Genomic DNA, 25,905 nt, shown 5'->3' with positions numbered 1-25,905 from the left:
AAAAAACATTTCCACCACCGACAGGAGAAATGTGGTGATTGGACTGAAGATTCAAGACATGCATGAGAAAATCCTTCATTATTAAACAGTATGCTGTTTTGAAAGAAATTTGCTGCATTGAAATGTCTGAAAAACCTTTAGCACCCTTGATCCAGACACACGGTGCTCCTATGGGAGACACAAATTTGGATATGGCCCATGTTGTGTCCATATCCCATTCTACCCCATAATATTTGTGCAATATGAAGAAAGAAAAAAGATGGAGCCAGGATGTTTGCCGGCGTGCCGTCACAGTCTGTTTTTACCTGTTTTAGTATTTTGTTTCCTTGTTTGTTTTATTACGCGCTCTGTTTGCTCCCCTCTGGTGTACGATCGCTTAACTTTTCTGAATATTCGGTCGGCGGTGTCTGATTGTCTGTTTCGCGATACCAGAGAAGACTGCCTTCCGTATGCACGGTATGCGTCTGTGCCAGTTGCGCTGAGGAAGGTGTGTTACCTGCCTGGATGCTTGTGCCTGTGGAGGAAACGCCGAAGGAAGCGTGGGAAGCGCGCTGGAGGCCTCGTGAGATCAAAGAAGACCAGGAGGTTTCCATTTATCGGACCACCGTCCTCCGTGGCAGAGGTCGAGGAGGTGAACCTGAGATGTTCATATCTTGTGCCTGTCTTCCCGCCCCCGGTGTCGATGTACCGGTCCTCGCAGATGGTTTGCGCCAGGCGGCGGTCGGCCGCTCGTGGAGTTAACCACTTAAACCTTCGCTCCTTACGTGACGGGAATCCGGTAAACCTTTTCGTTCAGTCTTCCCTATCTTCTTCTGACACCACTCCAGTGACAATGGCGTTGATAAACGCGAGATCTCTGGCAAATAAAACTTTTATTCTGAACGATCTCTTTGCCTCTCACGAACTTGATTTTTTATTTGTTACTGAGACTTGGCTTAACGCTGGTGACACGTCTTCACTCTCTGAACTCTCTTCTGATGGTTGCAGTTTTTTCAGTACCCCTAGGTCCGTTGGCCAGGGTGGGGGTCTTGCAGTTGTTTTTAAAGAAAAGTTTAAATGTAGACTTTTACCCTCAGACTATTTTTGTTCGTTTGAATCTCAGCTAATTACATTGAATTCTTTTAAGTCTGTGCTATGTGTTTTAATCTATAGACCCCCAAACTCTCATGGGGATTTTATACAAGAATTCTCTGAACTGTTATCTGCAATTGTCCCCTCTTTTGACAAAATTTAAATTTTAGGGGATTTCAATATACATGTGTGTTGCCCGTCAAAGCCCTTGGTCAGAGATTTTTTAAATTTATTAGAGTCATTTGATCTTTTACAGTGTGTTTTTGGTCCAACTCATGAGCATGGTCATACTCTTGATCTTGTTTTATCTTTGGGGTTTTCTGTTGGTAATCTGAAGATTGTTGATACCGTTTTTTCTGATCATAAGACTGTTCTTTTTAGCTCTAATTTTCCATGTGACGTCTTAAGTAATGTTTCTGTTATCTCGTGTACTCACTCCTTACACAGCTAGTAGTTTTTCAGCAGCTTTTGAGGTTTCCCCTTTACTTACTTTGTTTGAATCTCCCTGTCATAGTATGGATTTAGAAGAGTTGGTTAATCAATTCAACGCTTCTTGTTCTGCTATTTTAGATGTTGTGGCTCCTTTCAAGGCTAAGAAAAACAAAGTCCCAAACTCTCATGGATTTTATACAAGAATTCTCTGAACTGTTATCTGCAATTGTCCCCTCTTTTGACAAAATTTAAATTTTAGGGGATTTCAATATACATGTGTGTTGCCCATCAAAGCCCTTGGTCAGAGATTTTTTAAAATTATTAGAGTCATTTGATCTTTTACAGTGTGTTTTTGGTCCAACTCATGAGCATGGTCATACTCTTGATCTTGTTTTATCTTTGGGGTTTTCTGTTGGTAATCTGAAGATTGGTTGTTGTATGTTTATAAGGCTGTGCATGGTCTATCACCTGACTATGTTACTGATTTAATTAGTGTCTGTCAATCCAGCAGATCTCTGCGCTCAAATGAACAACTACTCCTAATGGTTCCGCGATCTCGTCTAAAATGTAGAGGGGATCGTGCTTTCTCTGTGGCAGCTCCTAGGCTCTGGAATGCCCTTCCTCTGTCTATTAGAACTTCTCCAACTTTGGGTGTTTTTCAGAGTTCGCTTAAAACTCATTTGTTTTCTCTAGCTTTTGACAATGTTTTTTAGCTGTGTATGATATTTGTTGTTACTATTATTATTTATGTATTTTTCTTTTTTTCTTTTCTTTTACTATTATTATTTTTCATTTGTTTTTATATTATTCTTATTATTCTTATTTTTCCCCCCCCCCTTATCTTTCTCTGTACAGCACTTTGGTTCCAGTCGTGGTGTTGAAAGTGCTTTATAAATAAAGTTTGAGTTGAGTTGAGTTGAATATATGGCTAAAATAATCTAGATATTTAAATATAAATTTGTCTCTTGATATTTACTTAAGATTATAAAATGTTTTTCAAAGAAGTCTCTTATGCTCAGGGCTGCATTTATTCGGAAAAAAAATCAGTAAAAAAGAAAACAGTGATACTGTAAAATATTATTACAATTTAAAATAACTGTTTTCTTATTAAATATATTTTCAAATGTAATTTATTCCTGTGATGACAAAGCTGAATTTCATCTTTCAGAAATCATTCTAGTATGCTGATTTGCTACTCAGGAAACATTTCTTATAATTATAAATGTTGAAAACAGTTGTGCTGCTTAATATTTTTGTGGAGGCCATGAATTCTTTCAGGAATTTTTGATGAATGAAGAAAAAAAAATCAAATTTGTTTATAAACAAATATAGAACAGTATTTGAAATAAAAATGTTTTGTAACAGTATACATGTCTATCCTGTCACTTTTGATCAATTTAATGCATCTTTGCTGCATAAAAGTTTAAAATAAAATAAAATAAAATATTTTGAATGGTAGTGTTTGTATTTGTATTTAACCAAAAATCTATTTTGTTTTTTTTAGATCAAATTCAAAATGCTTAATGCACAAATTGAAAGAGGTCTTGTATCCTGAATGGGGTAGATATCTTTACAAAAATATGATAATACATAAAAAAAAACACATTATTGAGTGATACGAATCATTATCAGTGTTCTGAATTGATTTTTCTATTGATGAATCAGTGATTCATTTTGTTTGAACAGATTTACAGAAATGAATCACTCCTACCAATTCTAATTAGCTGCCCTAACTCTCATACTTCTAGAAAAGGAGTGGCCATGAAATTAGTCTAATAACAGACTCTAAGAATTTTTTTATGACCAAATAAAAGGAACATTACAATAACATGCTTAATATTTATTAATTTATTGTCAGCAAAATCATAGTAAAATTGTGAATATTCAATAAATCACCTTGTCCTACTATGTACTGTGTCTATAATAAAAAAAAAATAACAACCTGCACACAACTTTAGGATCTTAGGCTTCATTCATCCCGGGTTTTTTCATATACAGTATACACAGTATTTGATTTTAGAGGTCTGTACCTGAACAGTGTTTGTCCCGCACAGAGCATTCTGTCTCTTTTAGTTTCTTTTAGTCTCAAAGTCATGGTACCCATCTGGTTAAAACATTAATCATGCAGCGAGATAAAAACTGGCCAGAGCTCAAGTGTGAACCGCCTCTGTTTGCATGTTTCTATCTGCCTATAGAGAAAATCTCTGTATGAGTCACTAAAATGACTTAAATTACTATTGCAAATGCAAGAGCTTAAAAATCACAATAGGAGACGTAAACCACTCCAGAAGCAAAGAACAGATACATTCATAAACCATTTCATAATAGTGGATATGAACAGCCCAAGAAAGAGAAACCTGCTCAATGTGCCTACACACACAATTGAATTGTCTATTAGGGAAATGGCTCAGAGAAATGACACATCATTACAGACATTAGTGTTACTGATCTTCCAGGCTTTGCAAGAATTCAAGTTTCGTGCTCAGGCAGGGGCAGTGAAATAAGTTGTTCTTCCGCTTTGTTCGTGTTCTGGCTAAAGTCAGACTGCTGTGGTACTGGCAGAATCACATTACAACCATGCTAATTAAAGTCAGTACAGGCTAAATTAGCCAAGCTGCGCTTGAGTGGCCTCAGAATTGACTGTTCCCCTGTGCACTGGATAACCTCACAACACACTACTGCTAGTGCTAATATAGAACAAATTGAGAGGTTGTGAAAGACTATCCTAAATTACCCATGCTGCATTGGGTCTCTGCACAATGAGGTGTGTGCATGCCCTAATGGCCAACCAGGAATGACATCATCCACTCGGGTGACATCATTAGCTTAAGATTCCTCTCCGTTAGACTGACCAGATGTCCTGACAGTTCCTAAAATTAAAAGGAAAATTGTTAAAAAATATTTGTATACAAATACATAAAATTATACTGTTGATATATATATATATATATATATATAATTTATTTTATTTTATTTAAATAAACTGTTAATATATATATAAACAGTAATATATTATAAACAATATATTTTTATTTTATATATTATGTGATTATACTTATTATAAATAATAATTATTTTTACAATAAAGAACTCCTCACATAGACTTTGTGTATCTGTTTATTTTGTTCAATATGGGCAGCAGTAGTCCAGAAGCTTAGTGTGTCATTTGGAAGAGGGCCTCAATCAATAACTAATGAGATAGAGGTGGAGTCTCGCTGTCTCTTGTTCAATGTGACGCAGATCAGACAAGCTTTGAATTTGCGGAGTGACACACAAAAAAGCATCTAACAATAACGCAGGGTTCATCGGTGCATCATTTCAGCCATGACCCTGGAACTATAAGCTGTCATTATAACCTTTTCCCCTGCCTTTGCTGCTTTCAATATGTGAACAAATTAACGCATTGGTTGTCTGTGGCCCCGATGCCTTTCATTTGTTTCCCATTCACTTCTTTCTAACTCTTTCTAAATCTTCAAACTGCACCTGTAAGCCACGGTACTGATCGTGTCATTTGCATGCTCCCGTGAGATTCTACCGAATGCCCCCACATTTGTGACATTCAGGGTATTTGTTTTTCACTCTTGCTGTCTCCATGTGAGGTATCCATGGTGACAGTCTTTGGCCTCTGCATTAGGCGGTCGGAATAAAGATGTATCATCAGTATCATCGCTTTATTAGTCTCCTGAGAATAGACTGATAAAGTTCCTCTGTGCTTGCTGCTGGAACACTACGAAAGAGATTTACAGCATATTACTGGCCTTACTGATCTTTGCCTTATCTTTATAGTGGTCATATTGATCTTTTTTATGCTACTGTATATTTACATTACTTCATTTATATTACATTTACATGAGTCATGTAGCTGACACTTTTATCTGAAGCGACTTACAAGTGAGGAAAACAATTGATCATATTAGAGTAAACAGTATTAGCAGTATTGCAATACTGAATTTCTGGAGCAAACCAGAGCAATTGTTCACTGAAAATGTACTCACCTCCAGGTCATCTAAGATAAGTTTGTTTTTTTATGAACAGATTTGGAGAAATGTAGCATTACATCACTTGCTCACCAGAGGATCCTCTGCAGTAAATGGGTGCCGTCAGAGTCCAAACAGCAGATAAAAAACATCACAATAATCCACAAGTAATCCGCACAACTCCAGCCCAGCAATTAACATCTTGTGAAGTGAAAAGCTGCGTGTTTGTAAGAAACAAGACCAAACAAAGTAGTTTCGCTTTCACAACGAAACACACAGCGCCTTCACGACATGGTGGTGGCAACAACAATACTACAGTGAGAATAAAACTTATGCCTTCTTTCTTTGCGTGAACATTTGGGTGGCGTTATGCAAATCTTCCCACATCGTGACGTAGACATGTGGGGGCGTGTTAGAATGAGCCGTTTTAGGTAGGCGTGACTGACTCTTAACTTTTATAAAGAATATCTCTTTGGATTTGAGACTTTAGTCTTTGCAACTTTACAGATTTTCTTTATGCACCAAGAGCTTGTAACACTCCAAAGAGAAAGGAAAAATTGAAATCGCATCATATGACCCCTTTAAAGCATTTTGACTTTAAACTGTCACTTCTGGCTAAAATACCAGTCTATAATCCAAAAATAACACTTCCTCCAGTGAAAAAGTCCATGCCCCGTTGTCCTTTGACATTGAAGTCCGCTGGCATATTTGATTGGAACTGTTTTGGACTGTTTTTCGCTTGTAAACAGTTCTTAATCTGTGCACATTTCTCTGCTGATTCAGACGAGATAACCTTTTCACTGGAGAATGCAACATTATGGATTATGGTATGTTAGCTGGAAGCAACAGTTTGAAGTTAAAACCTCCTTAATGATGGACTTGTTTCTTACAAACATGCAGCTTTTCACATCACAAGACAATAATTGATGGACTGGAGTGGTAGGGATTACTTGTGGATTATTGTGATGTTTTTATCAGCTGTTTGAACTCTCATTCTGACGGCACCCATTCACTGCAGAGGATCCATTGGTGAGCAAGTGATGTAATGCTACATTTCTCCAAATCTGTTCCTATGAAGAAGCAAACTCATCTACATCTTGAATGGCCTGAGAGTGAGTTAATTTTCAGCAAATTTTCATTTTTGGGTGAACTATTCCTTTAAATGCTACACACATGTAGGTGCGATCATGTATAGCTAAATATACAAACATCCTGTCTAAATGGTTTAATGATGACATCTTTAGAGATCATCAGTTCAGCTAAATGTATGTTATATTCATTAATTGTTCCCCTCTGGTTTTCTTGCTGTAATGGCCTGTGTATTGATTGAAATTAAATGACCTTTCTGTTAAATGTAATTAAAACTGAATGTTCTGTAATGTTCTACAGGCCAGGAAAGAGGACTCACACACCACACATGATGGATCCATAAATTATCCTCTGATCTTTACAGAGCTGGGGACAAACCTTTTGTAATGTAAACCATGATTCGGACATAGCTTTAAAGACTGATAAAAAGGCATGAACTTAAATATTTATTACCTGAGCAGTTAGGAAGGTCATAGTCATGGTATAAATGACCCTTTGCTAAGCTCCGCCCCCTGTATTATTGTTGCAGATCACTCCACTGGAATGAACTGGAGATTTTCAGCTGCGTTATTTTAGTATTATTTATATAATTATATTTATTTATATTATAATATTTAAAATTAGCTTTTATTTTTATATTTTTAGTTTTAATTTTAGATTAAGTTTTAGTAATTTTGTTATGTGCTTTTGCCATTTTTTTGTATTTCTGTTTTGTTTTAGTACTTAAACTTATTTCAGTAAGTTGCCATGGTAACATTTCAAATTTTCGTTTCAATTTTTAAGTATTTATATTTTATTTCAGCTTTATTTATTATCGAAAATTATTTTAAATAGTTTTTGTTAACAATAACAACACTGATTTTCAGTACAGTGTGCTGTAAAATTGAATTAGGCTGAGCAGATGTCCCAACAATTCCTAAAATAAAAAATAAAATGGTAAAAATCAATCAATAATAATAATAATAAAGTAACTAAAGATGTATGTTTTATATAAATGGATAACGTGTAATTTTATTTAATTTGAATAAAATTATTTTTCTCATCAGTTACAAATTAAGACATTTTCTCTATTTTTTTTTTTTTTTTTATTAATAGCAGAGTTTTTTTTTCAACTAGATGTTTACTTTATGAACCAACTTCTTATTGTTAGTCCGTGACAGATAGTATTAGCCATTGTTCCCAAGTAGATTAAGTAAGGAATAATTGACTTTGGTCCGTTGAATTCTTAGAAAATAATGCACACCCGAGGTGTAACGGCCATGACCTTTTCTCTTTTTTTTTTTTTTTTTTTTTAGTTTTAGTTTTAGTTAACAATAACACTGATTTTAAGTAAAATGTGCTGTAAAATTTAATTGAAACTGCAGAGACAAATCAGAAACCATTTTCTGAAGTTGGTCAGTAGTCACGGCTTTGCAAAGGGTCATTTGGCAGGTATAAGTCATTTAGTTTTTTTTTTTTTTTTTGTATGTTTAAAACATCTGTGGCCCAGTGGGTAATATAACAAGGCATTGTTCTCATGTGGATGTGGGTTTGAATCTGGCCATGTGTCACATTCTTTCACCAAGCTTACTTTGCTTTCCTGTCATATTTAATAAAACCAGTAATTAAAATGAATGATAAAATAAATAAAAACAGTATTTTCAGTGCAGGAAAGTGTCATTTAGTGTTCACATCTTTCAAAGACTACATTCATGTGCTACAGTTTCTTTGTCACATGTATAAAATCTCCAATGCATTTTCAGTTTTAAGCTGTCATAAGTAAGTAAAAGCCAAGCTTGTCAGGAGTTATTTGAATTAAACATTAGCCGCCCATGTATTTAAAGTGTCAAATTTATTATACAGCATATGTCATGCTGTCTGGGTGTGGGGATAAACATTGTCTAAGCTTTTGGCTTTTAAAACTCAATTTAATTAAGAGGACAAACAAAAGGAAACACCCACTCTCACATTATTACAATAACCTGCTTGATGATGATTGTTCTCTGACGTCAAAGCTGCACATCCGTCCATGAACTGAGAGCAGTCAAGATTAAAAACAAATGTTTGTAAATGACAAATCAGGGTCATTGGGTGAATATGGGTGAATTACAACATCCCCAGGTCTCATTTCACCCTAAAATTATTAAAAAAAAAATTATATGTTATATATGTTATACCATATTGTACAAAAAAAAAAAAACTCTTTGAATTTCATACAGCTATTTGCCAAGGCAACATTTCTCATTTTCATTTAGTTTAAAGGGTTAGTTCACCCAAAAATGAAAATTAGGCTGCATTTTACTCACCCCCGAGGCATCCTAGGTGTAAATGACTTTCTTCTTTCAGACGAATCCAGTCGGAGTTATATTAAAAATGGTCTTGTTGTGTTGTGTTGCATTGCTTCAGTCCAAAAGAACTTAAATAAAAATCGCCCATCCATAAAAAAAAGTGTCTCACACGGCTCCGGGGGGTGCACAAAGGCCTTCTGTAGCGAATCGATGCGTTTTTGTAAGAAAAATATCCATATTCAAAACATAATGATCACTTTAATGTAGCTTGCGCCAACAGTTGTACACAGAAGCAGTTCTGGGAGCATGACGTATGAGGTCAGCGTTGCGCATGCGCCGGTGAGTCTCGTGAAAACCAACCTTTGTTTACAGGAGCAAAGGAAGCAAAGTGTCCTTATACTTTAGCAAAGGAAAACCAGTCTCCTCTTGGCTTATATTGAAATCCTCTGACATTCTTCTTTACAAATACTCGTTTTGTACTTCTAATGCTTGACTGTTGTTTTGTTTTGATCTCTCTGCTGTGTTTCCGCGTCCGTCACTTCTGAGCGGTGCATGCGCAGCGCTGACCTCGTACGTCATTCCCCCGAACTGCTTCTTTTTACAACAGTGAGCGCAAGCTAGATTCAAGTGATTATTACGCTTTGAATATGGATATTTTTCTTACAAAAACGCATCGATTCACTACAGAAGGCCTTTGTTCACCCCCGGAGCCGTGTGAGACACTTTTTTTTATGGATGGGAGACTTTTATTTAAGTTCTTTTGGACTGAAGCAATGCAACACCCGCTGAGTGGCATTAAACAGCTTGAAAGATCAAAGACAGTTTTTAATATAACTCCGACTGGATTCGTCTGAAAGAAGAAAGTCATATACACCTAGGATGCCTCGGGGGTGAGTAAAACGTAGCCTAATTTTCATTTTTAGGTGAACTAACCCTTTAACTTGATGTACTAAAATAACAAACACTAAAACTGAAATAAAAATTATATAGACATTTAAAAAATGACAAAAGTGTTACTAAAACTTTAAAATTGAAATGAAAAAAAAGAAATATAAAAATAAAAACAAATTCATATTATATTCATCTATTAGTATTATAATTAATATTATGGTATTTATTAACGTTAGTTAATAATGTTAGTTTAATATTCATATAATATTAAAAACTAAGATGTTTCTCGTCTCATCATTTTAATGACAAATTAAATACATTTTGCCCTCAAATTGTTATTAATGTAATGGATCTAGATATTTACTTTTGAGTTTATTGTTTAGAATTTCCATTATTATCAATGGTGAATCTCATTTGATTCTCTTTACTGTAATACAGTACAACGATTTTATTTATTTATTTAAATTGTCATGTATACATTATCAAGGCACAAAGTATAACAAGTGCTACCATGATGTATAACTTTAATGCTTTATGATTTAAATAATATATATATGACCCTGCCTGTGAAAACCCAGCTAAAGTCATTTTTTTGTGATTTACTGTTTTCTACATAAAATCAACCTTCATAAAGATGTAGAACATTCTGTGAAAATATAACCTTTATATATTTAATATTGACTGAGTAAGGCCATGTCAAAGATTGTAATCATAGTGAAATTAATGGTTGAAATCAAACTTTGACGCTTGTTATCTCATAATTAGATTTTGAGACTTTAGCCTGGATTTCACAGACAGGGTTACATATATATACACCCAAAAATCAATTTTCTCTACACATAAATACTTCATTTTTTTGTTTATTTTGATCTTGAGGTGAAATATGAACTGGACAGGTTTTGTGAGATTCACCCCATTATTCTGGAGGCTGGAGCTTGTCATTGTATAAAAGTGAAGGTTTGGCGTTTCAGATAACACTGCAGTGATTAACACACTTGAGTGATGGCTGTTTACATGCATGAACACGTGACCCGCATCCACCCCCGTATCAGATGTGTGCTTCTGCCACAGAATAAAGCCCTGAATGAAAGAGTGATGATCTCTGAAACACTATAAGTTCATCAAAACAGTGGCTATGTTCCTTCCTAGGCAGTAAGATCATGCTGCCTCTTAAGATGCCTTTTATTGGCCAAATTATAAGGCAGCATCACATGTATCTTTTGCAGAAAAGACAATCACGACACTTTGCCACTTGCTCAGCATAAATGAATAAATAAATAAATAAAAAGACATATGAAATAAAGATAAATGTAATGAAATATATAATTAATTCAATAGTGTGTTATTTGTAGTACTATATATAGTATTTATCCATATTTTGCCACTTGCTCAGCATAAATGAATAAATAAATAAATAAAAAGACATGAAATAAAGATAAATGTAATGAAATATATAATTCATTCAATAGTGTGTTATTTTTAGTACTATATATAGTATTTATCCATATTTTGAATTAGCTTTTGTTTTTATATGTTCAGATATTTTTTTTCTATTTCACTTTTAGTTTTAGTAATTTTATGTTCTTTTTAACACTTTTATTTAGCTTTCATTTATTTTATTTTTATTGTTATTTTTTATTATTAACTTTAGTACTTATTAATATTCAACTTATTTTCAACATTTCTACTTGTTTTTTACGTTCTAATACATATATTTTATTTCAGCTTTTCAGTTAACACAACATTTAAAAAAAAAAATTATTATTATTAACTTTAGTACTTATTAATATTCAACTTATTTTCAACATTTCTACTTGTTTTTTAAGTTCTAATACATATATTTTATTTCAGCTTTTCAGTTAACACAACATTTAAAAAAAAAAATTTAATTTTTACTTTTAGTTAACAATAACAACACTGATTCAGTATTATAAAGACCATTTGACAAAATACATTACTACAAGCTTGGTGATAAAAACATTAAAGATGGTGGCCAAAATGAGGAAAAGAATATAGACATAATTCATTCAATACAAAGAAAGACTATTTTACCCAATATTTGTGTGACTATATCATTGCTATCTTAGCAACATAGCACTAACTCTTGAATTAAAACAGTCAAGTATCCCATGTGCTCTGCATAAGAAGCAATGTTGATATAACATAGATTTGCTCCATATGTAGAGCATTCCAAATCAATCACATACAAGGTTTAATTTCAGTTAGAACGCTGCCTTAAAAGGCAGTAGACAGCAAGGCAGCTCGCTATTGGAGCAGAGCCATTGTGTTTGGTTAATGGATTTCTGTGCACTGTCTAACCGTTGACACTTCTCTGACTTAACGAATTACAATGGTATGACAGATCAGGATGTCCTGGAAGTGTTCGTCACAACAAGAACCATTTAGGTGATCGTACTGTATGTGTCTCTAGATCGTCTCTGAACAATCTTTACTGATCGTTCGCTAGCTGTCGAGCACAAAAGCTTCCCTGATGTGCTGAATCAAACTGCACCTTCTTACTCTTGTCCTACTTGCACTTCTGAGTCGATAATCACCATCATCACAGCGACAATCATACGGGATAAGTGGACCTCTATAGATAACCCAACACAGTTGTTGTTCTGCTCTGTTCTGTCTGTGCGTCTGTCTCTCCATGAGACCTTCAAGTCATTCTTTTACAGCCGTAATCATTCCCTCCAAAGCCATTTGTATGGCAGTGTGTGTTGCCATGGCAACACCTTTCATCAATCACCGTTTTAGTGCTGAAAGTGAATATAAATAATGTTTTACTTACACACACACAATGTCCCATTTTATGCATTTCCATTTATCAGAACTGTTTTAGATGAAACAAAGGGCTAAATCAACCGTCCAACAGTCAACAAACATTCGAATGTAATATCTAATTAAAAAGAAAATAAAAACTGAGTCGAGAGGCTATTTTTCCACTTAATGCAATTTTAACTAAACGTGGTTATCTTATTACAGAAAATGGCATGGCAACTGTCTGAAATAAAAAAAGGATTTACAGTCATCAGAGGCTCAGAATATTTTCATTTCATATATGTGATGAAATGAACTAGATTTTTTTTTTTGTTCCTATGCTAATGCAGCAATGATTAAGCTGTTTTACATTGTAGAGTGTAATTCAATAGACCGGTATCCCCGAAGAAGTGATCATTAGGATTCAGTCTATTCATGCCGCGGATGCTCCGTAGGCAGGACATGATGTGCCCTTCCCCCAATGAATGAAAATCAGCCATGCCAGGCTGCAAAAGCACTGAAACAATCCCACAATTCCCTTTTTATTTACAGAAACGAGATATAGGGGTGCTGCTATGTTAGGCAAGGTGCTCTTGTCTCGGACTGGAGCACATTTGCTGATTTTATTGTCCTCCGAAACCCTTCACGGTCTCTCTGAGTGTGTGTCTGCCTAATTAACCCTTTTGTACTTCACAAACAATCATGAAATTTTTATCAGCTCGCTGCTTCTTGCAGCTGCGCTGGAATGAGGGGATTAGAGCATGTTTAAACTAGGCTGCCGGGCGCGAGATGAGCGCGGGATGATAGCGTGCAGGTTAATTTCATTAAAATGCCAACCCGGGACCAGGAGTGCCGCCGGGGGAGTTTATTGCTCAGCTCAGTCGCGGTAAAATATGAGGGCTTCACGATGACATGATGAGGAACGGCGTGTTGGTGGAAGGCAGGTGAATCTCGGCGGGATGATGATGCTGGAGAGGATGTGAGGACTGAGGAGAAGATTCTCTCTCCTTCTCCCTCTGCGTTGGTGCGGAAGAGGAGGGGGAAACCGTTGATCTGCCTGAACCATTTCGTCTCCAGCCAACGGATTCCATCTGAGGGGCGACAGGGGTGCCCATTTCGGTAGTTAAGGTGTGTGCGTGTTTGTATAAATGCATGAGATTAGAGATGTCAAGAGGAGGCAGCGCAGCCTCCATCATAGACTGATTGAAAGGCTGAGAACAACAGGGTGAAAGAGCGAGAGGGTGAAATTTTCAGATAGATAGGCTACTCATCAGGCACAGCGCTGCTTTTCCGGTCAGTGGGAGAGCAAGCGAGAGAGAGAGAAACATTTGTGTGACGTGTGTGTGTGTGTTTGTGACAGCGTTCCCCCAGTGCTTAGTGTAGAGACAGGTCTGTGCGCTGACACTCACTCAAACGGGCTGATGCGCTTTGGAGCTGCGAGCAGGACCCTCTGGGAAACGTGTGTCGCTCGAACTGCCGGAGATGCTTTGAAGACCCGGATCTCTGCGCTACACGTGTTGAATCTCATACCTGCGTATCCCTCTGCATCTTAGAACACTCCACACGCTTGTGCATTCGTGCAAACCATGGATTCTCTGGCCAACGACACGGACGGACTGGAGAACTCCTTGAAGTACTCCAAGTGTGACCAGACGGAGAAGATGTGGATTAGGCTGAAAGGAATGTAAGTGCTTCTTGTTTCATACTCTTTCATTAGCACTCGGTTTGATTCCTGGTAAGAGAGGGAACGGCAGAGCTGTTTATGAGCAGTGTGGTTGTGTTCACTGTACGCTGTGATGCTGGGAGTGGGTGAATCTCGACTCTTGGGGCAGCAAGTGTGTGAATGTAATACTAATGAGACTGTCAAGGCTAATCAAGCAATGATGTTGTTCACATACTTGCTTCTACTGACAGTTTTGCTTAATGAATTCAAATCATTCTTGTAGTGTTTCGGTTCAGCAGTGTTTGGATTGTGTCATTTTGTGGAGAAACTTTAACAATCCAAACATCATTTGTGGATTAAATTTTTAATGCAGACATCGAACATTGCACCACAAACTCTGTAGTTAGTACAATTATAGCTAATAGTAGTGTTGTGCACAATACAGCACTACTTTAATGATAATTTAACATAATAAAGATTACTAAAAATTCCACTTATATTTCAGCCACAGTAATTAATAATATATAATTTATCACACTTGATACTACAAACAGAAATAAAAGGATATACCCTTAGATGCATAAAACCACAATCACTGTAGTTGGAATATTTATAAATATCGTTAGTTGATGTGAAATTTAATATTAACTAAGCATTTCAGCTTATTTTTCTGTCATAATGACTGAATAATGAATCATTTGGCAAAATTAATATCAGTGTTATTCTAGTATCATTGATATACCGTTATAGTTTTTTTTTTTAATATTTTAAATTAGATTTTATATTTATATTTTCCAATGTAATTTTAAGTTTTTGTAATTGTGTTTAGTTTTTGTCATTTTTATTCATTTTCTAAAATATATCTGCATAGTTTTATGTTTTATTTTAAATTTATTTAATTTAATTTTTTTGATATATTTAATTTTTTCAGTTAATGTGTATATTTTTTTCTGGTTTTAGTTAATAACCCTGCTTCATATTCAAAACAGCAGCAAAATAATATTCTCTTGACTCTTTATTGGGTATTGATGATGTACAATATTAATTCATAATTGTTACGGCAGTAATTTACCTTCCTAATACCTAATAAATAACCATCAGTCTGATGTTAAATGCATTGGTGCTGAAGGCAGTTTAATCAGACATTATGACGTACAACAAAAGCAAATTTGTGGAAGTTTGAGTCACTGAATGGCTGACCCCAATATTTAAACCAGTCTAGCTCCATCACCTCAATGCAAAGCTCATCCAATCCTCTTTGGTGAACTCCATCTATCTCTACTGATCGCACTCGTCCATTCTCATCTGTGGTGGACAGTGTTGTTTTGGGATGTGTTGAAATGGCCCTTCTGCTCAACGTCCAGGCCACAATTGTTCGTCAGAAACTTCCAGTTGGAATAAACACAATCAAAAGCAAAATTAATTATGCAGGTGGTTTGATATATAATGAAATATATTAGCTAATGATTTGCAATATGTTCCAATGCCTGTATGCTCAGCGAGAGCCCTAGATTTTCAGTCTAAATCGCATCAGATAACAGCAGCTTCATACGATGACTAATTCACTGCAGCGGGAAAGTGAGAATTCCTTGAGATCCTGGCTTTGTTCACACTGGAAACAGAGCATGATGTTCTTGTCAGTCCTGAACTTTACACAGGTAAAACTACTTTCTCCCATGGCATGTGCTCATTATGGCTGCAAGCTAATGTGCTTCCATTTTTTGTCTTACAGGCAGAAGTACAAAAGCACATCTCAAAGGTAAGTCCAAAGTTGGTCTCTATTTGTGTCACAGCAATTCATTGGACCAAATGAACATTTCATGCATGATAAGTAATGCAGGCTAGATGAATCTAACTGCAATCTTATCACTCCAGCTGGGTCACTAATGGTTTCATTGCCACCTCCATAGTGTGGGGGTTGCGTAATGGGTAAAGATCTGGCATGCTAACGTGAAGGTTGCAGCTAAAATCACGATTAAATGGGCTGATCAAGGAGCTGGAGAGATATTGACATTACAATCCAGCTCTTTCACCTGTGCCAATGAACATGGTGCTCCAAGGAGACCGTTTCTGTAATTAGGCTTTGTTAAATGGCTAAGCATCTCGATCCAGACAAAACATCAACCAGAAACGAGACTTTGGTGTTCTTCCATTTCCATGTGTGACAGCCCACACAATACAAACTGCACTTGCTGTCTGATGCTGTCTTATGATGTACGGATTACAGAAGTGGGGCAGCTCTGGAATGGAATGCTGAAGAGATTATCGCAACGCGTGCATGGCAGCTCTGTATTAATATTCCTCAAACATTCTGCTTAGGGTTTGTTCTAAAGCCCTGGCACTAAGTATTGAACTGGAGCTATTGATTCAGCCTGAACCATTTAACATACTGACTTTATTCGCACTGTTTGGTGGATAATTTTAGTTTTGGGTGTACTTTTGTAAACTATAAGCTTCCATAGAACATTGATACACTCTTAAAAGTAAAGGTTCTTTATTGGCATCTGTGGTTCCATGAAGAACCTTTAACATCCATGAAACCTTTGTATTGCACAGAAGGTTTTTTATCGTAGAAAACGGTTCTTTAGATTATTGAAATGTTATTTACACTTTGAAAAAAATGGTGCTGTTAAGAAGTGTTCACTGAAAGGTTCTTTGGGGAACCAAATGTTTATTTTATGGGATCACTGCGGAAACCATCTTTTGGAATCTTTATTTTTAAGAGTGTGGAACACTCAGCATTCAAAATAACCAACAGTGACATCATCACATCATCATAATAGTCATATTCACAGTTGTGACTGGTCTTCTTTCTTATATCTATTTGAATATTGAATTGTGATCAGTCTTGTCTTCATACATAGGCAGATGCCTTCTAAGGCAGCATTCTACAGTAACCTTAGATGGAGACTTGACTCAATATTGGTAGGATTACAGCACAATACTGTAACGCAACAGTAGAATAATCACATTTTGTTGCTTCGCAGCCTGAAATGGAGACGGGCACAGTTTTTGTTTTATCCAGCTGTATTTACTCAGTAAAAATTATAAATCCGAGTGAAAGATGTAACACCAACATGTCAGAAAAAAATGTAAAAACTGAATCACTGAGTTGGAAAAAGGATCACCCCTTTGTGTCAGTATTTTGTTGAACCACCTCTAGACTTTGCAATACTTACCCAACTCTTCTTTGCAGAACTGCTCAAGTTAAATTTGATGGTGAGCGTTTGTGGACTGCAGTCTTCAAGTCATTCCACAGATTTTCAATGGGGTTTAAGTCTGGTCTCTGACTAGTCCATGCAAGGACATTCACCTTTTTCTCCTTCAGCCACTGTGTGCTCAGTTTTGCTGTGTGCTTTGGGTCATTGTCATGTTGGAAGGTAAACCTTTTTCCCATTGACAACTTTCGGGCAGAGGGCAGCAGATTTTCCTCAAGAATTTAACTGTATTTTGCACCATCAATTTTTTCCTTCTATCCTGACAAGTGCTCCTGTCCTGCTGCAGAGAAACACCCCATAACATGATATTACCACCTCCATGCTTTACTGTAGGAATGCTGTTATTTGGATGGTGAGCTGTATTGGATTTCTCCCAGACATATTGTTTGGTGTTGAGGGCAAATAATTCGATTTTATTCTCATCTGACTCAGAATCTTCAAGGTGTGTTTTGGCAAAGCTCAGTCTGACTGCATGTGGCCTTTCTTGAGGAGTGGCTTTTTTCTTGCAACCCTCCCATACAAGCCACATTTGTAGAGAATTTGTGATATTGTTGTCACATGCACACAATTACCACTCTTTGTCATAAATTCCTGCAGCTGCTTCAGAGTTGCTGTAGGCCTCTTGGTCGCCTCTCTGACCAGTTTCCTCCTGGCTCTTTCATCCAGTTTGGAGCAACGTCCTGATCCAGGGAGGGTCTGTGCTGTACCAGATACCTTCCACTTCTTAATAATAGACTTCACTGTGCTTTGAGGCATTGATAAAGCCTTTGGAATTTTTTGGAATCTCCTGACTTGTGCCTGCCCACAACTTTATCCCGGAGATCTTTTGACAGTGTCTTGCCACCCATAGTTGATAGTTTACTTCAGTTGCACTACCAAGGACTTAAAAAATGCTCCAGGAAAGCTCTTTTCATGCTGAGCTCATCAAAATGACCACAGCTGATCACAGTTGAAAGCCAAATGGGTTTGTGTGCCATTGAGAAGGTGAGTTTACAAGTAATTTTTAGGAGGGGGTGATCCTCAGTGATTCTGTTTTTTTTTTCCTGACATGTTGGTGTTACATCTTTCACTTGGATGTTATAAGTTGCACTGAGTAAATACAGCTGGATAAAATAAAAACTGTGTCAGTCTTCATTTCAGTTGGCACAACAACAAAATGTGATTACCAACATAACAAAACAACATACCAATTAGAACAAAGTTTAGATATAGCTCTAGTATTTTTTCTGAATTCATTTTCTTTATTTCATAAAATGTTCGCATAGTTTGTTTTGTTCCTTATAAATGAAATCCCAAAATGATAAGGATTTTGGAATCAAACTCAAGTCACATTTATTAAATAGTGCTTTATTCAATGCAGATTGTTTCAAAGCAGCTTCACATTAATAAACAGTAAAATAACAATGTTGTAAAATTCATCAATTATGAAATTATTTAAATGCAGCTATAAGCAAATGATGCAGCAAATTTAGAGACACATATTAAATGAACAGCCAAATAAACATGAATTAATAATATCTGCCAAAGCGTTCAAAGTACTTACATACAGATGCAGTGCATAAATAAAACATGTGTCAATGCATTTTCTCTCTCGCACACATAAACACACAAAGCATTACTGATTCTGAAGAGCCCTGATGCCTTCACTGGCCCTCCTCTGTGTGGAAACCTCTGTCAAGCTCTTATGTGAAGGCCAATCAGAGCAGTCTAGTTCAGGTGAAGTGGCCCTCACGCACCCCCACATAACTGCCTCTGATGCTAAACACTCGCCTGCCCTCAGTAACAGCCCCACATGTAATGCACGCTGAGAGGTGCTGCTCAACAATGGCCTTCCTTCAAAGCACAGCCCTCCACTATCAGTTAGGCGGACCTCAGCGTGTGCACTTCAGAGAATCTCTGGAGAGGACAAAAACATCTCTGCATCAGTATTCACCTCAGGAAACAAGAGTCGATCGGTAATTCATGTGTCAAAATAAAAAAAATTAAAAAAAAAGTCATGTCCCGAAGGTGGGAGAGGTTTATGTGGAAAACTGGTTACTGTAATTGGGTGAATGTCATAAAACAGGTCAGGAACAAGTCTTGGTCACATTCAACCCCAAATTCAAGAGAAATAAATAAGATACATATTTTGCTTAATGACAAAGCCTTCTTTAGAACCATTGCAAATTTTGTGACATTATTTCCCCCATAAATTCATATATTCAACCAGCATAAACATATGTATTGCATTACAGTATTTTTTTAATAATGAAAATCAGCATTGAAAAAAATGTAGTAAAAAAAAAAAAACAAAGTAAAAAGTGTGCTGTGGAAAAAAACTATATATTATCATGTTATTGTGGAATTTATGTTGTTTAAAATAGATTTGACCAGTATAAATATATGTATTGGATTACAGTATATATATATATATATATATATATTGTTTTATGTTATTCTGGAATTTGTGTTGGTTATATTTGACTAGCATATATACTGTATGTATTACATTACAATAACTTTTAATAATGAGAATCAGCATTAACAGTAATGGGAGATAAAAAAAAAAAAAAAGTCCCTTAATCTCAGTAAAAAAAATGAATGAATGAATAAATAAATAAATGTATTGTCATAAAAAAATATAAATGATTGTAAAAAAAACAAAAACTAAAAAGTAAAATATCCAGATGTATTACAGTAATGATAATTTGCTGGGAAGTTGACTAATTGACTAAAACAATGCCAGAATTAAAAAAAATGTTCTAACAATAGGCTTCATTTCTGTTATGCAAAATATAATCTCTTATTTTTTTCTTTTCATTTTAAAATCTCATCCCATGAACATATTTTTATCAGATTCACCCTCTTGTAGATAAGATTACACCTCCAATTTTGTAAGTGGTTGTTTTGTAGTGTGAAAAGTACAGTATATTCAACCACAATTAGTCCTATAGTGTGAACTTAAATAGAATGTGAGGTGACAGCTTGAGACACCTTATAATGGAGGAGATAATCAATCCAACTAATTATATCAGCAGTGCTTTAAGCGCTAGGTGTTCAGCAAGCTGTCAGTAATGAATAATGTAGGGTGGTCTCATTGATTAAATGTCTCTAAATGATATTGAGTTAAATTCTAGATGGTGTTAAAATGAAGGATCATTACTCAAATCTTTGGGAATATAGAAGATGTGAGTAATGTATCCACTAGAGGCCCCCATTAAACTGTCCCAACAAAGTTCATTGAAAACATTCACATGCATAATGTGGCTTTTTAGCCTACTAAAAAGCATATTAAGAACCAACCTTATCCGTCTCACCACCACACTCTCTATTGGCATCTATAATTCCATGAGAAACCCTAAACAGCAATGGAATCTTTACAATGCGAAAAAAGTTCTTTATAGTGGAAAAGTTCTTTCTAAAAGGTTCTTTGGGGAACCCAAAATGGTTCTTCTATAGCATGACTGCAAAAAGCAAACAAACAATAAAATAAATAAATAAATAAAATAAAATCTTTTGGAACCTTGGAACATTTGTGTTTTACTGACAATGGCAAAGTAACCATTATTTTAATGTGGCTTCAACTCATTTACACATAACAACAACTGCATAGATTTTCTTTTCAGTTTTCAGCTACAGCAAAACCACTTCAGAGAAACCAAAAGCTTGCTAGTACTGAACTTTACATTAGAGCAGTGGTTCTCAATTCCAGTCCTCGCGTACCACCGCTCTGCACATTTTGTATGTATCTCTTATCACTTCAAACGTTTGTTCTATTCAACCGTAAGTGCCCTGCGAAGTGAACATCACAGGATATTCCGCCATGATTCCAGTTCGAAGGGAGCATATATGTTCCATTCAGAGGGCATTAAAGTTTGCGAGACATGAATTTGAATTGTATTTATTTACACAGGTATATTACGTCACACTTCTCTAGTAAGTTTAATCTGTGTGTGATGATGCTGCAGGCAGTGGCATAGCGCAAATCCGTGAATGAATGTTATGAAGTGAACTACAACGGATTTCCCATGCTCAGGAAGTAGGGAGCAATGAACACTGTCTAGGGACCCTGTCAATCGGTACAGTTCATACATGGAGCTCTCTTCTAACGAGCTGGTTATCTGAATCAGGTGTGTTAAATAAGACAGACTTGCAAAATATATAGAGCTGTGGTACACGAGGACTGGAATTGAGAACCACTGCATTAGAGCAACACTGTCTGTAAGGCTGTTGAGTATACATAAAAGTGTGAAGAGCTGGATGTTCATGTGAGAGGCAGCATTATGTTGGCCCTCTTTCTCTGAAAACACAATAGAAAAGAATAGAGCATATACAACGAGTGTCGAGTAGCCATCCAGCAATTTGTGTCATTAGCTGTTGAAGTGTAAAAGACAATGTATAAAACAACAGGCTTGTGAGACGAAAATATTTTCCATCATTCTCTGAGATAAAGCATCAATTCCACTCAAAAAGTGCATCATTTGCATTTGTGTTTGTTGTGTAAGTGGTAAATTAGCTTTCTGTATATGTCAGTAAGTAAAGAGAAAAAAATTAATAGATAAAGTATCAATTCCACACCTAATGTGCATCATTTGCACTTATTTTTGCACAAATACTAAAATAAGCTTTCTGTAAATGTAAGTAAAAAAGAGAAAAAAATATGAACATGTCTATTTTTTTTTCTGACAAAAAAACTTAAAAGTTCATACCCAGCTAATAGGAAACATTCTCAGAATTTTGGCTAATAATGTTTTCATAACTTCATGGAACTTCAGCAAAATATTCATAGATCATATTCTTGTTACCTGGGTAATTACCGACTTTAGCCCGTGTCTGTCAGTTCTGAGGTCATATGTTAAAGGGGTCATATGATGTTGCTAAAAATAACATTATTTTGTGTATTTGGTGTAATGAAATGTGTTTATGTGGTTTAAGGTTAAAAAAACACATTATTTTCCACATACTGTACATTATTGTTTCTCCTCTATGCCCCGCCTTTCTGAAACGCGTCGATTTTTACAAAGCTCATCGGTCTGAAAAGCGAGGTGTGCTGTGATTGGCCAGCTATCCAGTGCGTTGTGATTGGCCGAATACCTCAAGCGTGTGACAGAAATGTTACGCCCCTTACCATATTGTGATTCTGTGTCCTTTTAACTTTTATAAAGAATATCTCTTTGGATTTGAGACTTTAGTCTTTGCAACTTTACAGATCTTCTTTATGCACCAAGAGCTTGTAACACTTCAAAGAGAAAGGAAAAAGTGTTTTAGTTTTAGTGTTTCGATAATCATGCTGTGTGTATTTTAAAGCTAGCTGCTAATGCGAGAAAGAAAATGTGATATCTGCACAGTAGACCTTCCAGATATTTCTGTATTGTGTTGTGTGGGCTTCCTGTCAACAGGTACCTGTCTCAGGCCTCGTACTACCTCTCCAGCATTTGCTAAAACATTCTGGTGATGTCTCCTGGCAACTGAGTGTTTCCTGTTCTCTGGAGCTGTATTCATTTCAAGCAGTCCAAAAATTGGCAGATGTTAACAAACAGACCGGCATCCTGTGAGCAAAAAGGCTTTAGGGTCTTTGATTGTGTTACTTGAGCTCGTTGGGGAATGTGTAGATTATTAATCTACTGTTGTTTCGGAGCTGTCAGAGAGGCGACCGTGAACATGCCAGAAGTGAGCGCCTGTTTCTGCTTCTTGTCAGAAATAAGCCACACACACTCTTGCATGTGGTGAGAATGAATGCTGTAGTTTATTTTATCCACTTCCTCTGCATGCCTATGATTTATTTGAGAGCCATTTACGTTTGTTCCTCATTTGATTAATAAAGCAAGCTAAAAACCATGTTTGGGTTAGTGCACTTTTATTTAAAAGGACAGTTAATTGAAAAAAATGTTCTGTCACTGTAAGTGAACAGTGATCACCGCTGCCCTTGATCTCTATCCACTTTTATTTTTTGAGAATTTTGTTAAACATATTGCTTCGTGTTCCATACAAAAAGTCATTCACAACACAAGGTTGAGTAAATGACAAAACCTCCATTTTCGTGTGAACTGGCACTTTAATCACTTATTTACACTGACAGCAACTTGCAGCAATAAAGTGACCGACAATCATTTTCAATGAGATTTATCTCTTAATATAATATAATATAATATAATATAATATAATATAATATAATATAATATAATATCATTATATATTATAATATAATATAGTCACGGGTTAGTGGCTGCGATGAAGCACATGACGGAGGAACTTAGGAAGACTTTTTAATATCACTCAAAACATGAAACAGGTGAAAATACCACCACTTTAACACAGAATCAATGCAGGACAAAGGCGAACTGGAAACTGAAGGCTTAAATACTTAAATACTGAACAAAGGAAGAACCAAACTAGACACATCTGAACTGAGGACTCAAAATAATCAGTAACCATAGAAACAAACAGGCAGGGAACAAAGGAGAACAGAACTAACTAATTAACTAACTAGAAAACTGACTAAAACAGAAAACAAGACAAAACAACAGAACAAAAACAATCCTAAACATGAACAAACAAACTAAGCATGTGATAAAACATGTTTCTTGTGTACCAATTCGGCATATTAGTATGGTTTCTGAAGGATCATGTGACGCTGAAGACTGGAGAAAATTAGCTTTACATCACAGGAATAAATTACATTTTAAAATATATTCAAATAGAAAACAGTTATTTTAAATTGTAACAATAAGTCACAATATTACTGTTTTTACTGTATTTTTTAATCAAATAAATGCAGCCTTGTTGACCATAAGAGACTTTTTCTTTCAGAAACCTTAATCTTACTGACCCCAAACTTCTGAAAGGTAGTGTAAAAACTTTCTGTTCTGCATAATGTTAATTTTAGCTGCAAGAAAAAAAAAAATAGAATGACGTCTTATTTTTATCGCTTTTGTTATCAGATATTTCAAAAGCTTTAAAAGCCCACAAATAAAATCAAGACATCCCGCAGCAGGAGCGCCTTGACAACCAACAATACACAAACCTCCAGCGGTAAAATTACTGTTAGTGTGAACAGGGCTTCAGCTGGCAACTAAACAATTTGTTTAGTGGACTGGAATACCAGAGCGTGACACCATATGTGCACCCAGAACAATAAGCTTGTACAACAGCTATCTGCGTCTGTATTTAGAAGCCGTCCAGTGATCTGAGCAATTTCCTGAGAGCAGTTTAGACCATAATTTGTCCTTGCTTGTTTAATCTCTCTCTTCTCATTTTTTAGCCTCTCTTACTTTGTGTTTTATTTCCACCTGATGTTGTCTGTCTAAATAGGGCCGGCTGACTTTGACTTGATTAGATCATGACCTGGAGAGAGAACGAATCCCTGACAAACAATTTTGCCTGAAATTGAAAGTGTAGCAATGCAATTACCATTTTCTCACATTCAATCAGCGAATGCTCGAGGCCTCTAATGATTTCGGCAAACAACCAAATCCTTGCTTTCTTAAAGTGGCTTTTTCTGTGTGATTGTAGAAGAATAAAGGGTGTGCATTCACGAAAACATTTTTTATCAATATGTTGAGAGCACCTATCAAAAAGTGAAAATGCCAACTGTCCATTTTCAATTATTTTATAACTTGCTGTCAGCATAAAGCTGCAAAGCACAAAAGCTGTCTGTGAGCTAAAAAGAAGCAGAAGTGAACAGAAAACAAAACAAAAACCCATTTATTCTTGATATCAGCACTATCCGCTCCACGCTCACGTATGATGGTTGCTATAGCAGCATGAATAACAGTGTGAGGCTATAAGGTTAAATTATGATTGCTTTATCGGTTTTAGATCGGGAGAAAACTGCTATGCCTGGCTATGGAAAAAAACAAACAACCGAACAGAGTCGTTAGCAACTAAATGCGACAAATGTTTGATTCTTTTTCTTTCCATGACATCATCTTAAATTTTCAGAGCTAAATTCAAGTTTTTTTTTTTTGACAAGTCTGTCAAGAATAAAAGAACACAAGGCTTAGAAATGGTACGGCGGGAATTTCAGTGTGACTAAGCCAACCTGAACAGCTAAAAAGAGAGAGAGAGGGTGTGAGAGAGAAAGAGAGAAAAAGAGATACTCAACCCAGGGGAAAATTGCATTTCTCAGCGGTGGCTCGTTCACAGCTCATGAGACTTTACCCACCCTTATACTTTTCCAAATCCGTATGACTTTCTTTCTAAAGATGAGTTTTTGAGTAATAAACTGGAAGATATTTTCTAATAATCCAAGTCTGAAAATGCTCTAAAATGGATTAAAGAAGCCATGTAAACTATACAAAAACTGGAAATTGACACATGCTATTGATTTTTCCATCGCTATGCATAGATGCATTGACATCATTGTCATCATGTTTGATTTGACAGCTACAGCAGATGAGAAGATTAACAGTGAATAATGACTTAAAGGGATAGTTCACCCAAAAATGAAATGTCTGTCATCATTTACTCACCCTCCACTTAACAGTGAATAATGACTTAAAGGGATAGTTCACCCAAAAATGAAATTTCTGTCATCATTTACTCACCCTCCACTT

The 25,905-nt window shown here is 35.9% G+C and overlaps 1 protein-coding gene across 2 annotated transcripts in view; it reads left to right on the top strand.

Annotated features, from left to right (window-relative positions):
- The first annotated feature begins 13,280 nt into the window (after positions 1–13,280).
- LOC107676083 (calcium/calmodulin-dependent 3',5'-cyclic nucleotide phosphodiesterase 1A-like) overlaps positions 13,281–25,905 on the top strand; it is a 78,286-nt gene continuing 65,661 nt past the window's right edge. For both annotated transcript variants that reach the window (XM_016470605.1, XM_016470604.1), the window contains exons 1-2: positions 13,281–14,174; positions 15,886–15,912. In XM_016470605.1, the coding sequence (XP_016326091.1) occupies positions 14,077–14,174; positions 15,886–15,912 (125 nt within the window). In that variant the 5' untranslated portion in view covers positions 13,281–14,076. The remainder of the gene's footprint in view (positions 14,175–15,885; positions 15,913–25,905) is intronic.

This window comes from Sinocyclocheilus anshuiensis, unplaced genomic scaffold, assembly GCF_001515605.1.
Source record: "Sinocyclocheilus anshuiensis isolate Anshui unplaced genomic scaffold, SAMN03320099.WGS_v1.1 scaffold1932, whole genome shotgun sequence".
Taxonomy (NCBI): domain Eukaryota; kingdom Metazoa; phylum Chordata; class Actinopteri; order Cypriniformes; family Cyprinidae; genus Sinocyclocheilus; species Sinocyclocheilus anshuiensis.
The sequence above is the reverse complement of the archived record's forward strand: the minus strand, read 5'-3'. Positions and strand labels throughout refer to the sequence as shown.